Source organism: Mustela lutreola, chromosome 8 (genome assembly GCF_030435805.1).
Source record: "Mustela lutreola isolate mMusLut2 chromosome 8, mMusLut2.pri, whole genome shotgun sequence".
Lineage (NCBI taxonomy): Eukaryota > Metazoa > Chordata > Mammalia > Carnivora > Mustelidae > Mustela > Mustela lutreola.
In genome coordinates, this window is record NC_081297.1 from 47,900,383 (window position 1) to 47,918,234 (window position 17,852).

Here is a 17,852-nt window from a genome sequence, read left to right on the forward strand (position 1 = left end):
GGTGACATTAACGGTGATAATAAGGCCATCCCTTCCCCACACCAGGCTCAGATGGCAGAAGCATTATCTCTGGAGAGGTGGGACACCAGAGGGCCCGAGAGCTCAGGCTCAGGGTCTGTCTGAATCCCTTCCTGACACCCGCTGATTGACCCTCACCGAGTTAGGTAACCCAGTGTTCTTATCTGCAAAAGAGCCGTAGTAGGAATAAATACTTCAGAGGCTTGTTATCAGGATTTAATGAGTTACCTGATGCACTGAGCACAGTAGAAGTAATTGTGGTCATTACTAGTAACTTGGAAAGCCGGGGTAACATAGCCACTCAGGGAGGGAAGGGGCCAGATTCCCATGGCGGGAGGGAGAGAACAAGTAAGCCCCACCCCTGCTGCAACACCTGGACTACTAGGGACTGGAGGAAAGTAAGGTCCCAATGCCAGAGGCCCTCCGGGGCACAGCCATGGGTCATAAGGGCAGCTCCTGATACGGTGTCCACAGCAAATATTGTCTGCATCTTTTTCTGAAGGACTACATAATCACATACCAGAGACCAGCCTTGTATAAACACAACCACCACTAAGTGCTTCACCACAGGGGTCTTCGGGGCTATGGGATTTACCCACCAGTGCAGAGCTAGAGGGTGCAGTCAGCAATAAGAAAGAGAAGCATCTAGAGAGGAAGGAGGTTGGAATGACACAAAAGGATAGCTGACAATACCCAGGGCTCCACCTCTGCCCTGGTGAAGGCACCAGACTCCCCTTAATGCTGGACCTGCGAGCAGCCTGTAAGGGCTCAGGCCTAGCCCACAGGTCTCCTGACCGCCCAGCTCTCCCTCCCCCAACCTCTCTCCTTCCTCACTCTCCCCCCAGACCCTATTCCTCCCACCCCTCACCCTGGTCCTGGTTCCCCTCAGCCTTCTCCTCAGGGTGGGTGGCTCTGAGGGGAAAGTGGGTTGATGCTCTGGTTGGAGAAGGAGGTGAGGGAACCAAGAAAAAGAAGGAAGAACAGGAGAGGGCTCACAAGGAGCAGTGAAGGGACAGGCTCCAGGTCGCTGTGAGATGGGCCATCTCTGGAAAGCCTCCCCTGCCAAGCCTGACTCTTCGGATCTCTCCCTCCCCTCCACACTATAGCATACTGTCTCTGCTACACATCTGAAACAAGTCAACAAATACTGTTGAGTGTTAATTATGTGCCAGACACTGTACAAAGAAATAAAGCAGAAAACACAATCCCTGTTCTCCAAGTCTTCAGTCTATCCAGGGACCAGTGAAGCTCAGAGGATATCCTAACTACTCTTGTGATGTTGTCCAAGTACGGAACAAGGAGCACCAAATAGTAGATACAACAGAGCACCAAACAGCATGATCGGGGCGCCCAGGGGCCTCAGCCAGCTAAGCGACGGACTCTTGGTTTCAGCTCAGGTCAGGATCTCAGGGTGGTGGGATAGAGCCTCAGGGTGGTGGGATAGAGCCTCAGGCTCTGTGCTCAGCAGGGAGTCTGTTTGGAAATTCTCTCCCTCTGCCTCTCCCCCTAGTCACATGTGCATATGCATGAGCAAGCACTCATGCGGGCACACTCTCTCTCTCTCTCTCAAATACATAAATAAATCCTTTTTTTTAAAAAAGCATTTTTGAATAGTGAGAAAGTTAGCCCAGCCCTTTCCAATTATCCTGCAAAAATAGAGTTTCAATTAGATGCCAATATACCTTTAACCTCTCCGACACTAGCCAAGCCTACTTTCTCAAGGAAGACTGAGCAGGCCCCCCAGCCAGCTGTGTCCAGCCGGAATTAATAAGGTTTTTATGTTTCTGGTGTGGTTCATTTTTGCAGTATGGTCTACCTGTTGGTCAGTGGTATCAGTTCTCCATGTATAACAATGTAATATTTCCTTTTAAGATAAATAAAAACTTAAAAAGCAAGCCAACTTAGCAAAAATATTCAACAAGTAACAGCACAGATAGTAAATGGCAATCCTGAAAATCCTACAATGGGTAAGCCATGGTAATCAAAATCACCATCATGGTCTTCAGAAAACTGAAATTGTGAGACTTTCTGACCCAGAAAAGAAGCAGTCAGCACACATGCCCTCATGTGTCTATCTCGTCTCCCTAATGTGCCTAATCCACACAGTGGGCATTTTCATTCACTCAGAACATGGGGAGGAAATTCAACTCAGCTCACAGGGAGGTTTAAAAAATGGAAAAGCATGGACAGGTGGGAGAGCTCTTGGTTTTGGCTCAGGTCATGATCTCAGGGTCGTGTGGTCGAGGAAACCCCATACCACTCCTATAAGGAACTGTGAAAACAAGGACACTTCATTTTCTGACATTTATTAAATATTTTCCCTGGTGGAAGGTGCTGGCTACAGGTCTCAGAAAAGAAAACCAACCCAGAATGCCTGACAGACTTGCATGCCCTCCACACACAAAGCTCTTCCTACTACATTCCACGGCTGGGCAAGTCCAGGGGACCCGCAGGAAGTAACTCCTACTGATAGCCACTGGTTTTCTAAAATGCTCCACTATCCGAGCCGGGACTCCTGGGCCCTGATCACAGACCATGGCGTGAGCTGGTCTGAACGCATCCCCTTCCAGCCCCACGGTGCGCAGTGAGAACAGTACACAGCAACACACACGACGCTGTAACCAGGGCTGGGTGGTGTGTGCAGGGAGCCAGCAGCAAACTCACGCAAACTCTTAGGGCCCCGGGGCTTCAGCTCCAAAGCCTTTGGGGTTCTTGCCTCTGCATTTGACGAAACACAACAGACAGCCTACCCATAAAATTCCACTCCTTATGAATTCCTGTTCCTAAAAAAGGTGCTAAAATGCCACAGGCCCTCTCTGCGGCCTGCGAAACCTCGACAATTCAAGGGCCTGTGGATGAGCTAAGTGTAAGTTCCCTGGGCTGGACGAGCTCAGAGAGTAGGGGGAAACACAGCTTGAGCTACAACGTTCCCAGCCAGACATATTCCACCCTTCAACACCTGACAGCGATGGCCAGATTGATGAGCAGAAACTCAACAAGAGGGTTATAAGAATGCCAGTGGTCACCCCACCCCCTGGACAGCTGAACTGAACCGGAGTCTGGCTGCTATCCATGGGGGGCTAGTATGCATCACGCAATCCCACCATGGGAAATCCTCCATGTCCTCGTGATGCACCCCCCTCGTGATGCAGCAGATGACACCCCCAAACCAGCGAGGCTCAACGGATGGTGAACACATTCTGGAAGCCATCGGAATCCACCCAGGGCTTCCTGGAAGCCATCCCACCATGGACGGCAATCTCCATGAGTCCTGCTGGGCGATTCACAACACTCTTGCCTTGTGAAGCTGAGTTCCACGTCAAGAGGGATGGTGGGACATGGGCAGGTGGGGTCTCCGCAGTGCCCTGTCCACTTCAGAAGATGGTAACATGGCTAACAACCGTGACCACTCTTCTTTTTGCTTCAAAAGTACTGTTGTTTGTCCTCCTCGCAGTCATGGCGCACGGAACAGGGAAGGCTGGGAACACGTCAGGGCTCTATCACTTCTGTTTATGGCCCGAAGGAAACAGGAGCACTATCTCCCCTGGAGAAGAGCCATCACCCCACTCAGACTCACCCACCCACTCACCTTCTACTCATCCAGAACAAAGGTCAGCTTTCTTAGCAGAAGGCACCCCCAGGTGCCAGATGTTCACACTGCCAAGCCGGCAGGAGCCTGGAGCCCACTCGGGCTATCAGAACACCTATAGCTCATCATGCTCTTTGCAGAATCCTTTACAGAAGTCCGTCGAATACCAACATGCTTGATCCCAACATTCACACAAAGACAAATTTAAGTGGAAGAACTCACAGGATAGGAAACAAAAAACCACAGCCAAAAGTAAGTTGCACAACTAAACATGACTGGCCAATTCTAAGTTTTCCCATTCGTGTTCTTGTACTTCTCATGTGCTTCCCTTGCCTTCATCGAGTGCTTCCTGGCAGACCAGCCTCCAAAGGTTTAAGGAAAAAAAAACAATTTGGGGGGAGGGGACAAAGGAAGAAGGGGTAGAGGGAGAGAGAAAGAGATAATCTTCAGCATGCTCTATAGCCAGCACAGAGCCTGATGTGGGGCTCAACCGCACAACCCTGAGATCATGACCAGAGCCAAAACCAACAGTCAGACACTTAACCAACTGAGCCATCCAGGTGCCCCTAAGAACAATTTTAAATTGAGGAAATTATCGTCATCACTGCAATTATCCTGCTAAATGAGAGAACAGTATCAAGTTTTCTTTTAGCACAGTCAACATCAGTTTAAGTCACAAGAAGCTAGGACTCTCGAGTACACAGTCTGAGAATCCCTGATGATGCCCAAGCTTCTCCTTTTCCAGACACGGAAGTCAAGGTCCAGAAAGAAGCCAGCGGGTGGCATAAGGGGATCTAGAACCCAGGTCATCTGGTGCTCAGCCCAACCCTTTTTCCTCTCAGTGTCCTTCTTTGGTTCAAGTATATCATAGACTAAAGCACGCGCTTCCAAATGCTATTAGCCACACAGGCCCCAAGGAGCCACAGTGTGTGAGGGCTAGCTGATGTCACAAGTGGCTCAGCTGACACACCCATCAAATTAAGACCCTGCCTCAAGCACTCCTCAGGAACCTTCTCTCAGCCAGCCAGACTCCAGAGAGTAGCCAGTGGCTGTCCTCATGGGATCTCCCTTCCCCCAGTAGCCAGGTGGGACCACCCCTCACTGCCTGAGGGGGTATATGCAGGGAGTCATCATCTTTTGGGGGCCTTGGAGGCCTACAACAGTCAGCTAAAATGTATAGATCCCTTCTCAGAATATTTTTAGATATGTAAAATAATTAACAGAATAAGGAAGGAGTAAGTATACAGAAATACAGTTACTAAAACATTTAAATGTAAATTCATGATCTACTCATACACTTGCTTCTCTGTCAAACACATTAATAGCAAGACCTGGCAGTGTATCTGAAAACTGTCACAATTTCAAAGTAATGACAAGCATCTGTGCTTTTGGAGATTTGTGCCACCCGATAGGAATCTGTGTGTGCTTTCTATTGGCGACAAACTTACAGGAACTCATGGTATCTAGGTTGTGCCCATATCCTTAGTTGAAATAACCATTAAGTTCTAGTTAAATGTTGGTAAAAATAAAGCACAATTTTCTACCATCCATGTTTATGCACTCTGCCTCTTTATTCTTTCACAGAACCCCCAAGTTTTAAGGAGCTCCTGATGCTGCCTCACAGTCCGAGGGTCATCAGATATCAGGTATGGAGGAGGCACCCGGATGAGATGACCTGAGGTGACAGGGAGACCCTGTCTCCAGTGAGGAGACGCTTTGGGCTGAAGCAGCCCCAGAACCATCCTCGCCACCTACCAAGCACCAGATATGACTCCCAGTGTCTCCAGACCTCGAAGGCTCCAAGACCCTGCCACATACAACACCTGCTTGAGTGACACTTTCTACCCTGCCAAGCATCCCTCAGTGGCTCAGTGTGCAGACTGAATCCTGCCCAGAGACCTGATCAGAGTAGGAGACTCAGCCTGCTCACGCCTGCCAGGACCCTGCACCTGTGGCAGGCAGAGAGACGGTGATCCAGCTTCCACACAGATGCAGGACTGGGAGCCACCCAGACAGTCTGTCGCTCTCCCTGCACCCTTTCTTACTGCACTTTTAGATCAACTTTAGGTGACTCTCTGCAGTCAGGTCAGTGTCCCCTAACAGACTACGAGGTCCTTAAAGGCAGGGACCACACCTTAGTCATACATGTCATCAGCTCCCAGGACGTGGCACCTGCAAACCTCAGTCAAGATCTGCTGAATGAGGGCACCTGGGTGGCTCAGTTGGTTAAGCATCTGCCTTCATGACTCAGGTCATGATCCAGGAGTGCTGGGACTGAGTCAAACGTCAGGCTGCCTGCTCAGTGGAGAATCTGCTTCTCCCTCTCCCTCCGTCCCTGCCCCTGCTCCTTATTCATTCTCTCCCTTAAACAAATAAATAAAATCTTAAAAAAATTCTGCTAAATGAGAGGCAGGAGAGGGTGGCAGAGGCAGAGCCTGGCAGGTCTCCCCCAGAGCTGTCCCCTTGAGTGTCTACAGCTGAAGTCACTGCCCAAGCCACTTCCAGCCCACAAAGACCTTAAACTTACCAGTTCACAAACGGAGAAGGGCCTTCTTCCTCCATGTCTCTCTCTGAGCCCAAAACATCTAGCGCTGCCCTGAAGGGGAAGGACTAGCAGGACAAAGACCAACTGTTCCCTGACCCTCTCTTCACCAAATGCAGAGAGTGATGCCAACCCCCCTGGAAAGCACAAGTGATACTCAAAATATTTAAGAGCCAGCGAGAACGGGCCCCAGCCACCGACCCCGGCACAGTTGGAGCAGGAGGGCCTGTCAGACCTCAGCCAAGCTGGAAGTTTGGAACTCAGCTATCAGGATGACAGACCGAACAGATGGAAGCTTGCCCTCCTGACTTGTTTGGGGCACACACTCTCCATCTCCAAGATTTCATTTATTTAAGGCATTAACTAGCAACATGAGATCATACAAGCCACATCCTCGCAACCCTGGGCCCTGCTCTGATGGAACTGAAAGGAAGGATCCAGAGTCCTCCCGGCTCTAATTTCCCATGGTCACATTTTCTCATACCTCATGGGTTGTACCTGGTAACAGAAAACCAGCAGGACACACCGCCAGCTCCCATGGGGCCCGGGCAGGGGGCCCTCAGCCAGGCCAGGCACAGATCCTTGCCCTCTGCTCTGTAGCGTGGGACTGGCAAATCAGAGCCTGGACACTCCTCCCAGCCCCTTCTGAGGAATCCTAGTGAGCTCTGGAAGCCCTGGACCAGCAGTACCGACCCCAGGCATGAAGGAACTGAGAGGGAGCCACACCCCAGCAGCAGCAAACTCCACCTGCCTTCCACCCAACCTCTTTCACACCCTGGACACTGCTCATCCCGGTTGGTGGGCTGTGTAGACAAAACGCCACTCCTAGAAAGTCATTTTAAGAGCACAGGGGGAGAAGTTGCAAGGCCCAGCCCAGCTCCTCACCGGCTTGGCAAGGCATTTTCGGTTTCCTATGACAAGGGGAGAAGAGCTGCTCTAACCACCTCAGCGGGAATGCTATTAGCATCAAGTGAGGATACTGAGTATTAATTGTTTAAATTCCTTGGGAAAGGAACTAGGTACCCTGTTAGGGGGCACGTGACTTCCTCCCTTCTCCCGGTAGCCCCCCTCCACCAGGCTGTGCTGTGAAGGCCTCACCTGGGAGATAAGATCCAGCCAGCCCTGCAGAGGCTCTGCTCTACTCAGCTGTGCAGTCCCAGGGGCAGGGGTTGCTGGGGCTGTCTTTGTTGTGTCCCCTGAAGGTCCCTTGGGGGCAGGAAAGAAAGGCAGGTGAGAAGCCAAAGGCTCCCGCGTGCAGCTTCAGGGTGGGGCACGCGGTACAGGAACAAAGTCAAAGCCAGGGGGAAATCAGCACATTTTCCTCAGTCATTAGCGAAAGTCAAGTTGCCCATAGTGCTTGTGCTCCCCACACTCATGAGAGCACCGTGGCCCACAGCAAGACACGGCATGGACTGGGCCATCCTGGGATCCACATTTGCATTTTTCCCTGCGTTTGCTGTAGCTTCTCCTAAGAATTCTGGGCAAGGAGGGATAGGAGAGCACTATCAGGGGCTTGGCAGTCATCCCTGGTATGACAACAACCCCAGAAAGAGTTCAGATCCCAGCTGGGTCCATCACTCCGTAGATGTCCCCATGTTGGAAACGCTAGCCTCTCTCCCCTCCTTAAAGAGCTGGGGAGAACAGCCACCCGGCAGGAGATTCGCAAAGACTAACAGAGGGAGCACAAGTCCACACAGAAGGCACTCAGGAAGTTGGTTTCCTCCCCAATAACCACGGGTTAATGACAGAGAGCATTGCCCAAAGTCACCCCAGCTCTGTGCACATGCCAAGGAGGACACAGGGTCCTATCAGCTGCTTAATCAGATGTATAAAAACCTTTCTGAAAAGGAAGTGGGAACAGGAGGTGATGACAAAGGTCAAGAAACAGTGGCCTCTGTTTTTAATAAAGTGAGAAGACATTCTGATTTTCTTAGCCCACACTTTTTCCCCCCAAATGAGCCCCCGTGGGAGATCATGATGTCCTAGACCTCAGATGTCCCCTAGCCTACTTCTCTGGCTCAGAACAGTAATTTGAGTTGAGACACCAGACATCCAGGGCTAGAGGGTGAAAGGTCAGGTGTCAGGGCCATCCTGACACTTATGGGGGGTGGGGGGGGGCACTCTCCTCTCTGCAGAGAGGGAAAGGTTCTAGTGAGTCCTGAGCCCCCACCTGATACCAAGGCAGAGGGGAGAGCTCTGCCCCAGAGTAAAGCTGTGGGCCCCTGTTGCCTTCCACACCTGCCTCTGCCCAAAGCTGCCCTGGACACGCCGGAGATGCCAGATCGTGCTGAAAAAAGGCACCTTCTGCTCTCAGTCCTCTGGTGCCCTAACCCCAGGAGAGATAGTCTGGAGCGAGGGGGCCCCTGGCCTCCCCGTCAATGCCCTTTCCTCCATTCCCAGTTTGGAAGGTCCAGCTGCCCACACAGATGAAGCTGTAGACCATGTCTGCCGGAATTTCAGGGCCTACAGGACAGGAGAAGGCCTTTACACCTCAAGTCCACACACGCCCCCAGGGCCATCACATGCACTGCACTGCGCCTGGCTCTGGGATCCCCCTGGTGGCCCTTGTTCATCTGAGTCTGTGCCTTCATGCTGACAGCTGTCTGGGTCAGGGCAGGGCGCTTGGGAGCAGGTGGGAGGAGGCATGTCACAGAAGGCCTTGCTCAGCCCACCCCTCCACAATCCCACCTGGAGGCCTGAGGAGGGCGAGCCCCTCAGATGCTCACATTCGCCCGCCACTCGGCAGCGATGCCCTCCTCGACAGGTTGCCCTCATGTACCCAAAGTGACAGTGAGGGGGCCCGTGTCTCTGCCTCCCATGGGCACTTCCAATGATGTCTTTACATGAAATTCTAATCAAATGGCTACACGTAAGAAAACAGACATGCGAACCGTCATGTAGTCATCTGATAAATACTAAACAGCCTTTAAAATATGATCACGGACAAGTCAATACACAGAACTTCACCCACTGAACAAAACAGTGAAACACCAAAGGGAAGGCGCCCATCACCGTCCTGCATGAGGCACACTCAGATAGCAATGGAGGCCGGAAATGACTCCTGTGATATTCAGTCAGTTAGGATTTAATGGATGCAAAGCTCTTTTGATCTATAAGGCTAAATGAATAAGTTTTAATGGGTCTCTGATAGAAACCCATTTCCTCTCCATTTATCTGAAAATCAAACTGAAACCAGAGCCTAAAAGACAGTGTAGCCTAGCAGGGCGGGGAGGGCCAAGCAGGTGGGGCCAACCACACGTGTCCCCCAGGCTGCCCCCCAGGTGCCGCTGAGCCACAGCCCCGCTCCCATGAGGTGCCAGCGGCAGCCTGCTGTTCAAGGCAGAGACCGAGCATCCTGACAGCGAGAAGAGCTGTGCCAGCCCCAGCAGGCCCCCAAAGAGCTGCTCAGGCCCCGAAAGGCTCCAGCTGACCAATCTCCAGCCAGTGTTTAGCACTGGCAGGGAGGCATGGGGGCAGGGATTGGGCGGGGGCTGGGCAGGGGGAGAGTGGGAGACAATCCAGGACTGCTGGCCTGGAAGGAGGGGACAATTCCTACTCCATCTTGTTGGGGTGGCACACAGTTGGAGGCAACATGGGTGCCCATTATCCTTAGGGAAGAAGCACGAGGACCACAGTGGCTACAAAGCCCTCATCCATTAGGAAAGATGGGTTAGAGACACATGCAGAACACGAGTGGTCTCACCATACAGGGCTAAGAGGAAAAGCCAAAAACAGAGTGAGCTGTAAAACGGAGTGCCTCCTAGCTACACTAAAAATGTGGCCAGTTTCAAGGAACTGTCCTAGCCAGGGGAGCCTGAGGAGACAAGGACACTGGACGCCATGAGGGGTCTGGGATGGGATCCTGGAACGGAAGAAGGATGGGAGGGAAAAACTCAACCGAATAAAGTAGAAAGTTTATTGAAGGATTATGTATCAATATTTGCTCATTAATTGTGACAAAAGCACCATATTAACACAGAGGTTGATAGCAGAGGAAACTGGGTATGGAGTCTGCTGGAAACCTCTGTGCAATTGTTCTATATATCTGAAACTGCTTTAAACAATAAAGTCTGTTTTTCAAATTAAAAACTCGCATAAAGCCAAAACACCACCATAGATTCCCCAGAAACACACAGCACTGGTAGGACTGCTTGTGAGGAGAGCCAGGCAGGTATCTGTGCAGGTGACCAGAGGTTCCTCCCACAGACCAGTGATGATGACACGTCCTGAACGAAAAGGCCATTAACTTAGCACTTCGTATCAGAGGTCCCAAAACTAACATTAATTAATTTTTAAAATGGAGGGGGGGCAACACTGCAGGAATGTAGGTCACAAAGGCTACATGAGTGGTGGGGGCTCTGGTGACAGAAGGGGGCTCCGAGGAGCTGAGTCACCTGCCCTTGAAGGAGAAGCATTAAGTAGGCTATGAAGGCGGGGGAAGGGGTCAGGGAGGCTGGGAAGGAGGTGCTTTTGGCTGGTTGCAGACCAGGGACAACCATCTAGGACCCGCTCCATGCCCCCATTGAACACTGGGCAATCCCAAGAGCTATTTCTGGGCCCTCCTAATTCCCAGCCAAAGCTGGGAAAACCCAAGAGCAACAACAATGGAACGGGCTGGTGGGCAGCAAAGCTGGGCAGTGACACTGGCAGCAGTAAGAGTTGCCAGGACAGGAGGACGTGGGTGGTTCAGTGGGTTAAGCCTCTGCCTTCAGGGTCCTGGGATCAAGCCCCATTGGGCTCTCTGCTCAGTGGGGAGCCTGTTTCTTCCTCCCCCTCTGCCTGCCACTCCCCTGCCTGTGCTCTCTCTCTCTCTGTGTCAAATGAATTAAAATCTTTAACTGGAGGGCAAGGGGAGTGGGGTGGGGGGAATTGCCAGTACAGTTCGATTTGCAATCAAATGCTCTACCACTGAACTATACTCCCTGCACCATTCCATTTGAATTTCGGATCAGCAACAAATAATTTTTTAAGTATCTAAGCAGGTGCCAAATGTTTCATGGAACATACTTCTGCTGAAACCCTATTTGCTGTTGATCTGAAATGCAAATGTAACTAGGCATCTTGAATCTGCTAAATCTGGCAACTCTAAATAATAATAATAATAATAATAATAGCAGTGACATGCACTGTTACTGTTCTAAGTACTTAATTCACTTGTCTTGTTTTCATCTTCAAACAACCCAGTGAAGAATGTACGGCTCTCCCCTTTACACAGACATGGAAACTTTGACTCCCAAGGAGCAAGTCATTCACGTAGATGCCAGACCCGGGATGTGAGCATCTGTCTCTGGACTCCAGAGACCACCTTCCTGAGCACGATGCTGTTTCCCAACTGAGCAGCTGAACGAGGCCCAGGGCCTCGGCTCCCTGACACCCAGAGATAGGTGTGGGACTGAGCCTCCCACGATAACAGAGCCAAGAGCTTCTTGTTTGATCCTCAAAACTAACTAGTACCTCGAGAAACCTTCCCATCAGACTCTAGTTCGAGGTTCCAAAAAGTAAAAATCAAGGAGCCAAGGGAGCTCCAGTCTGTCTTCAAAGAGCAGTCCTTACATTGGTAGAAAGAATGATAGAAGCAGCTCCTAGTCTAAGGGTCTGGATAAGCAGCCCAGGACAGTAGGACGAGGGTCTGAGCCAAGCTCAGACGTGCCATATTTCTCAGAGTCAGAGAAATGAATGAATGTCCGCTGGGGGTCCCTTCCAGTTTGGGAATGGTATTAACTTGACTCTTACAAAAGAGGTGAGAATGGCATCACACCCCTCAGCATGATTCTACTTAAAATAATCCTAATGAGCATTTACTGAGCACCTACTATGCAGTACACATTGCGTGAGATGCTTTCATTGCCCCATCCATGGATGGGACCTGTGTGAAACTACAGCTCAGCAGGACACTGAACTGTTTTGCAGATGAGGAATGTGAGATTCAGGGAGGTAACTTATTTATTCAACTAACACTAGCTAAGCACTTACTACACTTCCTTATTCTTCAGACTCTGTCCTAGGGACTGGGGATACAGAAGTGAGCCAAACAAGACCCCTGCCTTCATGAAGCTGGTTGGGGCACAGATTAAAAAAAAAAAAAAAAAAAAAATCTGTCTCGTCGTTCCAGGTAGCAATGCTAAGTGTGATGAAGGAAACTAAAGCATCGCCAAGGACTAGAGTGATGGTGTAGGAGTACTTCAACTAGGATGGTCAGGAAGATGTCTGCAAAGAGATGACATTTAGGCAGAGGTCTGAAGTGAGGGGCTGAGCAGGCACGGGTTTGGGGAAGGGTGCTCAAGGCAGAGGAGACAACCAGTGCAAAGGCCCTGAGGTAAGGGTGACCAACACACCACCAAGAGAAGGCCAATGAGCTGGAGCAGGTGTGGGAGGGTAGGAAGGGTAGAAGATGAGTATGGAGGGGATGGTTAGGGCAGGTCATCTTTAAAGGATCACGTGATATGAAGAAATGGATCAATGGATGGATGGACAGACATGGATATATAGATAAACAGATTTTCATGGAATCCCTTAAGCTGCTACTGACCAGAGGTCAGAACATATATCGCTCACAAGTTGATAAAACATGTCCAAAGTTCAGTTTCCAATGAATCCCCTCCCTCAGAGAGCCCCAGGCAAGCATATTCCTTAGTAACGTATATCCCCTATAGAGGAATGTGATCCAAAGTTTGACATGCAATCTGGGTCTTCACCTCGAGGAAACCTTTGAGGAGAACACAGGATGGGGTCTTTGAGCACCAGGAAGAAATGTCTTGCCTCCCATCTCTAAGGAGGCCAACACCCACAGAACAGACTGGCAGCTCCCTACCACCACTACCCAGGAACCCCCAGGCAGGGGCACTAGCTACACCAAGGCTCTTCCTCAGATCTTTGAACAAGAAAATCTGGTTTGCCCACCAGATAAAAAAACAAAATGCCACCTGCCAGAACAAGGCCAATGTTCCCCGCAGGTGACCCAATCACCAGGAGGCCAATTCTGCAAGGCCATCCCACCTCACAGCGCTATGCCCCCTGCCCAACCTCACCTCCAAGTCCTTCTCGAGCTCCAGTCCGGCCTCCATCAGATTATGCTCAAACTCCTCCCGCTGCTCCTTCTTCTCCTCCTCCAGGGCATCAAGAGGCCCCAGCTCAATGTCACTGTGGCCCCCAGGATGAGGCTCCTTGCCTGTCTCCCCATTGGAGACAATTGCCAGCGACTGGCCAGGGGAGCCCTGGCCAGGGTGCACCCCACGCTTGCGGTAATGGTAGGCAAGCACGTAGTCGACCTTCCTTTGGTTGTCATGGAAGTGCATGCGGCTTCGGCGGGCCTCCGAGGACACTGGCTCATTGGTGTCCAGGTAGTTGTTGATGACCTGGCCAGAGAGAATAGGATAGGGACAGTGAGGGCCGGTGAGAAAAAGGGAGTGATGAAGGGGGCTAACCTCATGCTCTGGGCCCAGGGAGGGGGACCAGGAAGCCCCACAGGTCCCGAGGCCCTGACTCCCCCAGTGGAAGGACAGAGTGGCGTAGGTTCTTCTGCCGCACCCGGCCCACACAGCCCCCCACACCTGTCCACAGCCTGGCCACCCGCGCCCTCCAACCCACTCTGGCCACCACACACACACGTTCACTTGCATGCACAGTCTGAACATGTAGCAACAAAGCCCTGCACACCAGAGCCACACGGTGCTCCTGCACATGCACACAGAGCAAATACACGCGGTACCCCACACACATGCATGTGTGCACACACACACAGCACCCCAGGGCGCTCGGACACACACACACAGCCCTCCACATGTGCTGGAACACACCCACACATACCCCGCTCCTTGCAGATCTGCTGGCTAGCCCGCAAACACACGCTTCCTGACACACCCAGACTACTCACGGGCAAGTTCTCTGGATCCATCGGAACAAAGGCCAATCTGTTGTCACCAGGCCCACCCCAGGCCCAACCCCCAGGGATTCACTCGACACTATGCCCCTCGCAGCCCCACATCCTCCTGCTCTGCAGAGACCAGTCGGGACCCTGCGAGAGACCGCGGCAGGGGGACCAGCTTCTGCTCTCCACCAGCCCGGAGGTGGGAGGTTGAGAGAAGAGGAGGGGAAAGACCAAGGCGGGGCAGGAGAGGGACCTGCCTCCCTCCCTTTGGGGGTTTCCCTGTTTGTTCATGGTTTGCTACCCATCTGCCTCTGCAGCCACCTGAGAGGCCACCTGGGCAACCAGATGAAGTGCCAGGCACAGGGGAGAGCCTCCGAGCAGCTGCGGCAGAGCTCTGCTTCCTCAGACCTGGCAGGGGAGTCGGGGAGTCTGCAGACCAACAGGTGGGCCCACGTGGCCTCTTACGCCTCCCCTTCCCTCTCCTCTGCCCACAGACTTAGCGTGGACTTGGAGAGAGAAGAGAGGAAAAGGCCCTCACAAAAACCCTGGGCCTCTCTCTCTCTCTCTCTCTTTCTCTTTCACACAACCTCACACACACACACACCTGTGGGCAGAGGGGCCCCGGGTCAAGAGGCGCCTTTGGGGCACCCAACAGTGTCAGCCTTTACTCCACCCAGCACTCACCGAGCCGCTGCAGGAGCTCCCTCCACCGGAGGCCAGGCCAGATTCTCCGTCAGAACTGCCCTGCTGGCCAGAACGGCCCTGCTGGCCAGGGGCTTGGGGACACGGCACCTTGAGGTACTGCTGTCCATGTTTGGGGCCCCGGTCCCCTCTGGCCACTGCCCGAGGGCTCAGCCGGCGCGGGGAGCCAGGGAGCAGGGGGATATCTGTGAGAGGGAAAGACAAAGGAGGCAAAGCAGCTTCAGGTGACAGGAAACCCAGGACAGGGAGAAACTGAGGGGCTGAGGGAGGGAAACCGGGGTATCTCTAAGAAAAAGGCCACACCTCCTCACGGTCTTGCTTAGGCAGAGTCACACTGGCCACAGGGTGGGGACAGTATAGAAGGAAGCAGTGGGATGCGGAAGAGGGTCTCATGCACTACACACATGCACACACACACACACACACACAGGAGAGCCAGCAGCAGAAGCTCCTTCAGGTGACAGCTGTCACAATCTTCTAATTCCCAGACAAGAGGGGACAGTGTATCAGGTGAGCCAGGGTGAGTGGGAGCACTCCCTAGAGAGACACTGAACTAATGCCAAAGGCTGGAGGTGTAAGGTCTCTCCCAGGGCACCCTGGTGCACCCTTGACGCGAGAGCAAGGACAGACACACCACCCGTGGGTCCCCTGAGGGCAGAGGCCTGCTCTGACAAAAGCGCTGTCTCCAATGCCCTTGAGGGGTTCCCACGCACCTGCTGCCTCCACCAGGGCCTCAGAGCTCCACAGCCCCTTCCCAGCCCTCCCTGGAGCAGCCCCCTAGCAACCCACAGTGGGTGCCAGTGCTACTTCAGAGACCTCCTGGTTTCACCCCCTCAGGGAAAGGATGCAGGCCGGTGACAAAATTGCAGAATGTCAGAACTGGAGGGCACTGAAGCACTAAACACCCCAGGCAGGGCCCACGAGCTGCCAGGACCTCAAAGCTGACCAGACCCAATCTGTACCCCCTCTGAGAAATACTCTTTCCAACCAAGCTGTACAGCGCAGGGTGCCAGGGCTTCCCCCTCAGCTCTGCCACTTGCTCAGACCTCTCTGAGCCTGTTCCTCCTGCCTGTAGCATAAGAATACCAGACTGGCCGGCTGCGGTGAGAAACTGAAGGACAGATACATATGCAAGACCCTCAGGGCAATCATCAGCCCACAGGTGCACAATGAAAGGTGGTTGTCATAATTGTTCTCATTTTCATTCTGAGCTGCGTAGGAGAAGAAATCACACTGTGGACATCCAGCTCAGCCCCTAGCACCTGCTCTAAGGAAGAATGAACAAAAAGCAGTTCAGAAGAGCCCTTTAGGCACCCAGCTCTCTGCTGGACAGTTCAGGGGCCCTAGAACATTAGGTCCCTGTCCTGGAAAACCTGATCATCTCTTCACAAAGACAGAGCTGGCAGGCAGGAAGAATGCAGAGCAGAGCTCTCATAATTTACTTCTACACTGTGGGCTCCAGTGTACAGTTCTACACTGTGGGAGACCAGCAAGGCTGGAAGATTCCAGAGGGACTGAGCCCGACTCTGGTCTTGAAGGGTGGATGGGTTCAGAAAGGCAGGGGGAGAACACAGAAGGGCAACAGTGGGTGTGCGTGCTGGTGGTGAATGGAGCACCTGAGGCTCAGGACGGCAAGGAAGGGCTTCCTTCCTCAGTCCCTCATCTTGCCTTATCCCTCTCCCCTTGTGCCTTTCGCATGCCTGCCTACCACCTGGCCCAGGGCAGAACTGTCCCCAGGGAAGGCTTGAAAACCTCCAGATACACATCGAAAGAGACCAAGACCACCCCCATGTACACCTGTGCTCAGTCAGGACAAAGGTAAGGCTCACTCAAGCACGCTGGTCGGCTATATTCCCATTCACAGCTGTAGCTCAGATTCAGGGTCAGGCCCAGCATTAGTCAAACCACTATCCAAGAGGCACAAGCCCCTGAAGGTACAACCTGGGCTTTGAGGCTGGTCTCCAGGGCTCCACCAGCCATCCCAGCAGCTCCCTCTGCTTGCCTCTGATGCATGGACCACAGCTGCCTGAGGCCCTGCCTTCATGACCACCTTCTCCCCCTGCCCCCCTGCACCCAACAATGAGAACACAGCACATGGCTGAGTCATTCCACCTCCAGAAAGACACACCAGGCAGTAATGACACAAAGGTGGAGACACTCAAGCCAGCTGGCCTCACCATGAAATTGGGGGTCGGGAGGGGAGAGTGAAGCCTGGGCATCAGGACAAATGCAACAAGAGAACCCACTCCACAGGACTCCTCCAAGAAGCTGAAAAAGAGGGAACTTGAGCCTGATCGGAAGGAAAGGCCTACATACACACCCTGTGGAACATGTTACAAAGTTGAAAATAATCTTCCCTTTATTGACCATTTACTTGGCTCTTGGCTGAGGCTGTCTTGCCCAACAGAACCCTGGGTATGCAGGAGGCAGCTGCCTCCCTGAGCTCTGAGTGCCATGGGGGATGGGGAAGGTGCATGGCTTCCCCACCTCTGGATCAGCTGGACAGATTTTCACAAGGCTTGGACGTCTTCTCTACACTCTCACCCTATGCCTGGATACTGGGACGTCTTCTCTACACTCTCACCCTACGCCTGGATACTCTCATCCACTCCTCTGGCCTTAATGATCAACTGTGCTCATGACCCCCAGCATTTTGTCTTTAACCCTTATTTTCTTCCAAACGCCCTGGATCCAAACACCCTCCTGCCTACTGGCCTCTCCACCTGGATGTTTCGGCGCCCCCTTCAGAACCTACAGGTCCAAAACCAAATCTGCATTCTGCTCCACATGAGGACCTGCTCCAGCATTGCCAGGCCGCCACCACACCTGTCCACACTTCCGCCTGGACAGCCTTCCCCGTGCCCAACAGTCCCTGTCACCCATCCTAGGAACTCTGCCCTGAAACAGCTCCCAAAGCCAACTGTTTTCCACCATCTCCATGACTACCACCCTAATCCAGACTACCATGCTCATTCGGCGGGGTCACTCCAACCCCCCTGCTTCCACCCTCGCCCGCCTCCACTGTTCCCCAAAAGACGGTCGGCCTGGCTGCAACACCTGCATGTGTGGAGACCTTTGGTGCTTCCCGCACCCTCACAAGCTGTGAGACCCTGCATTACCCAGCCAGCTCCCCG

General features: G+C 52.6%; 1 protein-coding gene across 1 annotated transcript in view; it reads right to left on the reverse strand.

The window, feature by feature from the left end:
- The window catches only part of ANO2 (anoctamin 2), a 348,569-nt gene that overhangs the window by 309,934 nt on the left and 20,783 nt on the right, over positions 1–17,852 (reverse strand). Inside the window, exons 2-3 of the mRNA XM_059184572.1 lie at positions 14,701–14,903; positions 13,178–13,504 (exon numbers count right to left, since the gene is read on the reverse strand). Of these exons, the coding sequence (XP_059040555.1) occupies positions 13,178–13,504; positions 14,701–14,903 (530 nt within the window). The remainder of the gene's footprint in view (positions 1–13,177; positions 13,505–14,700; positions 14,904–17,852) is intronic.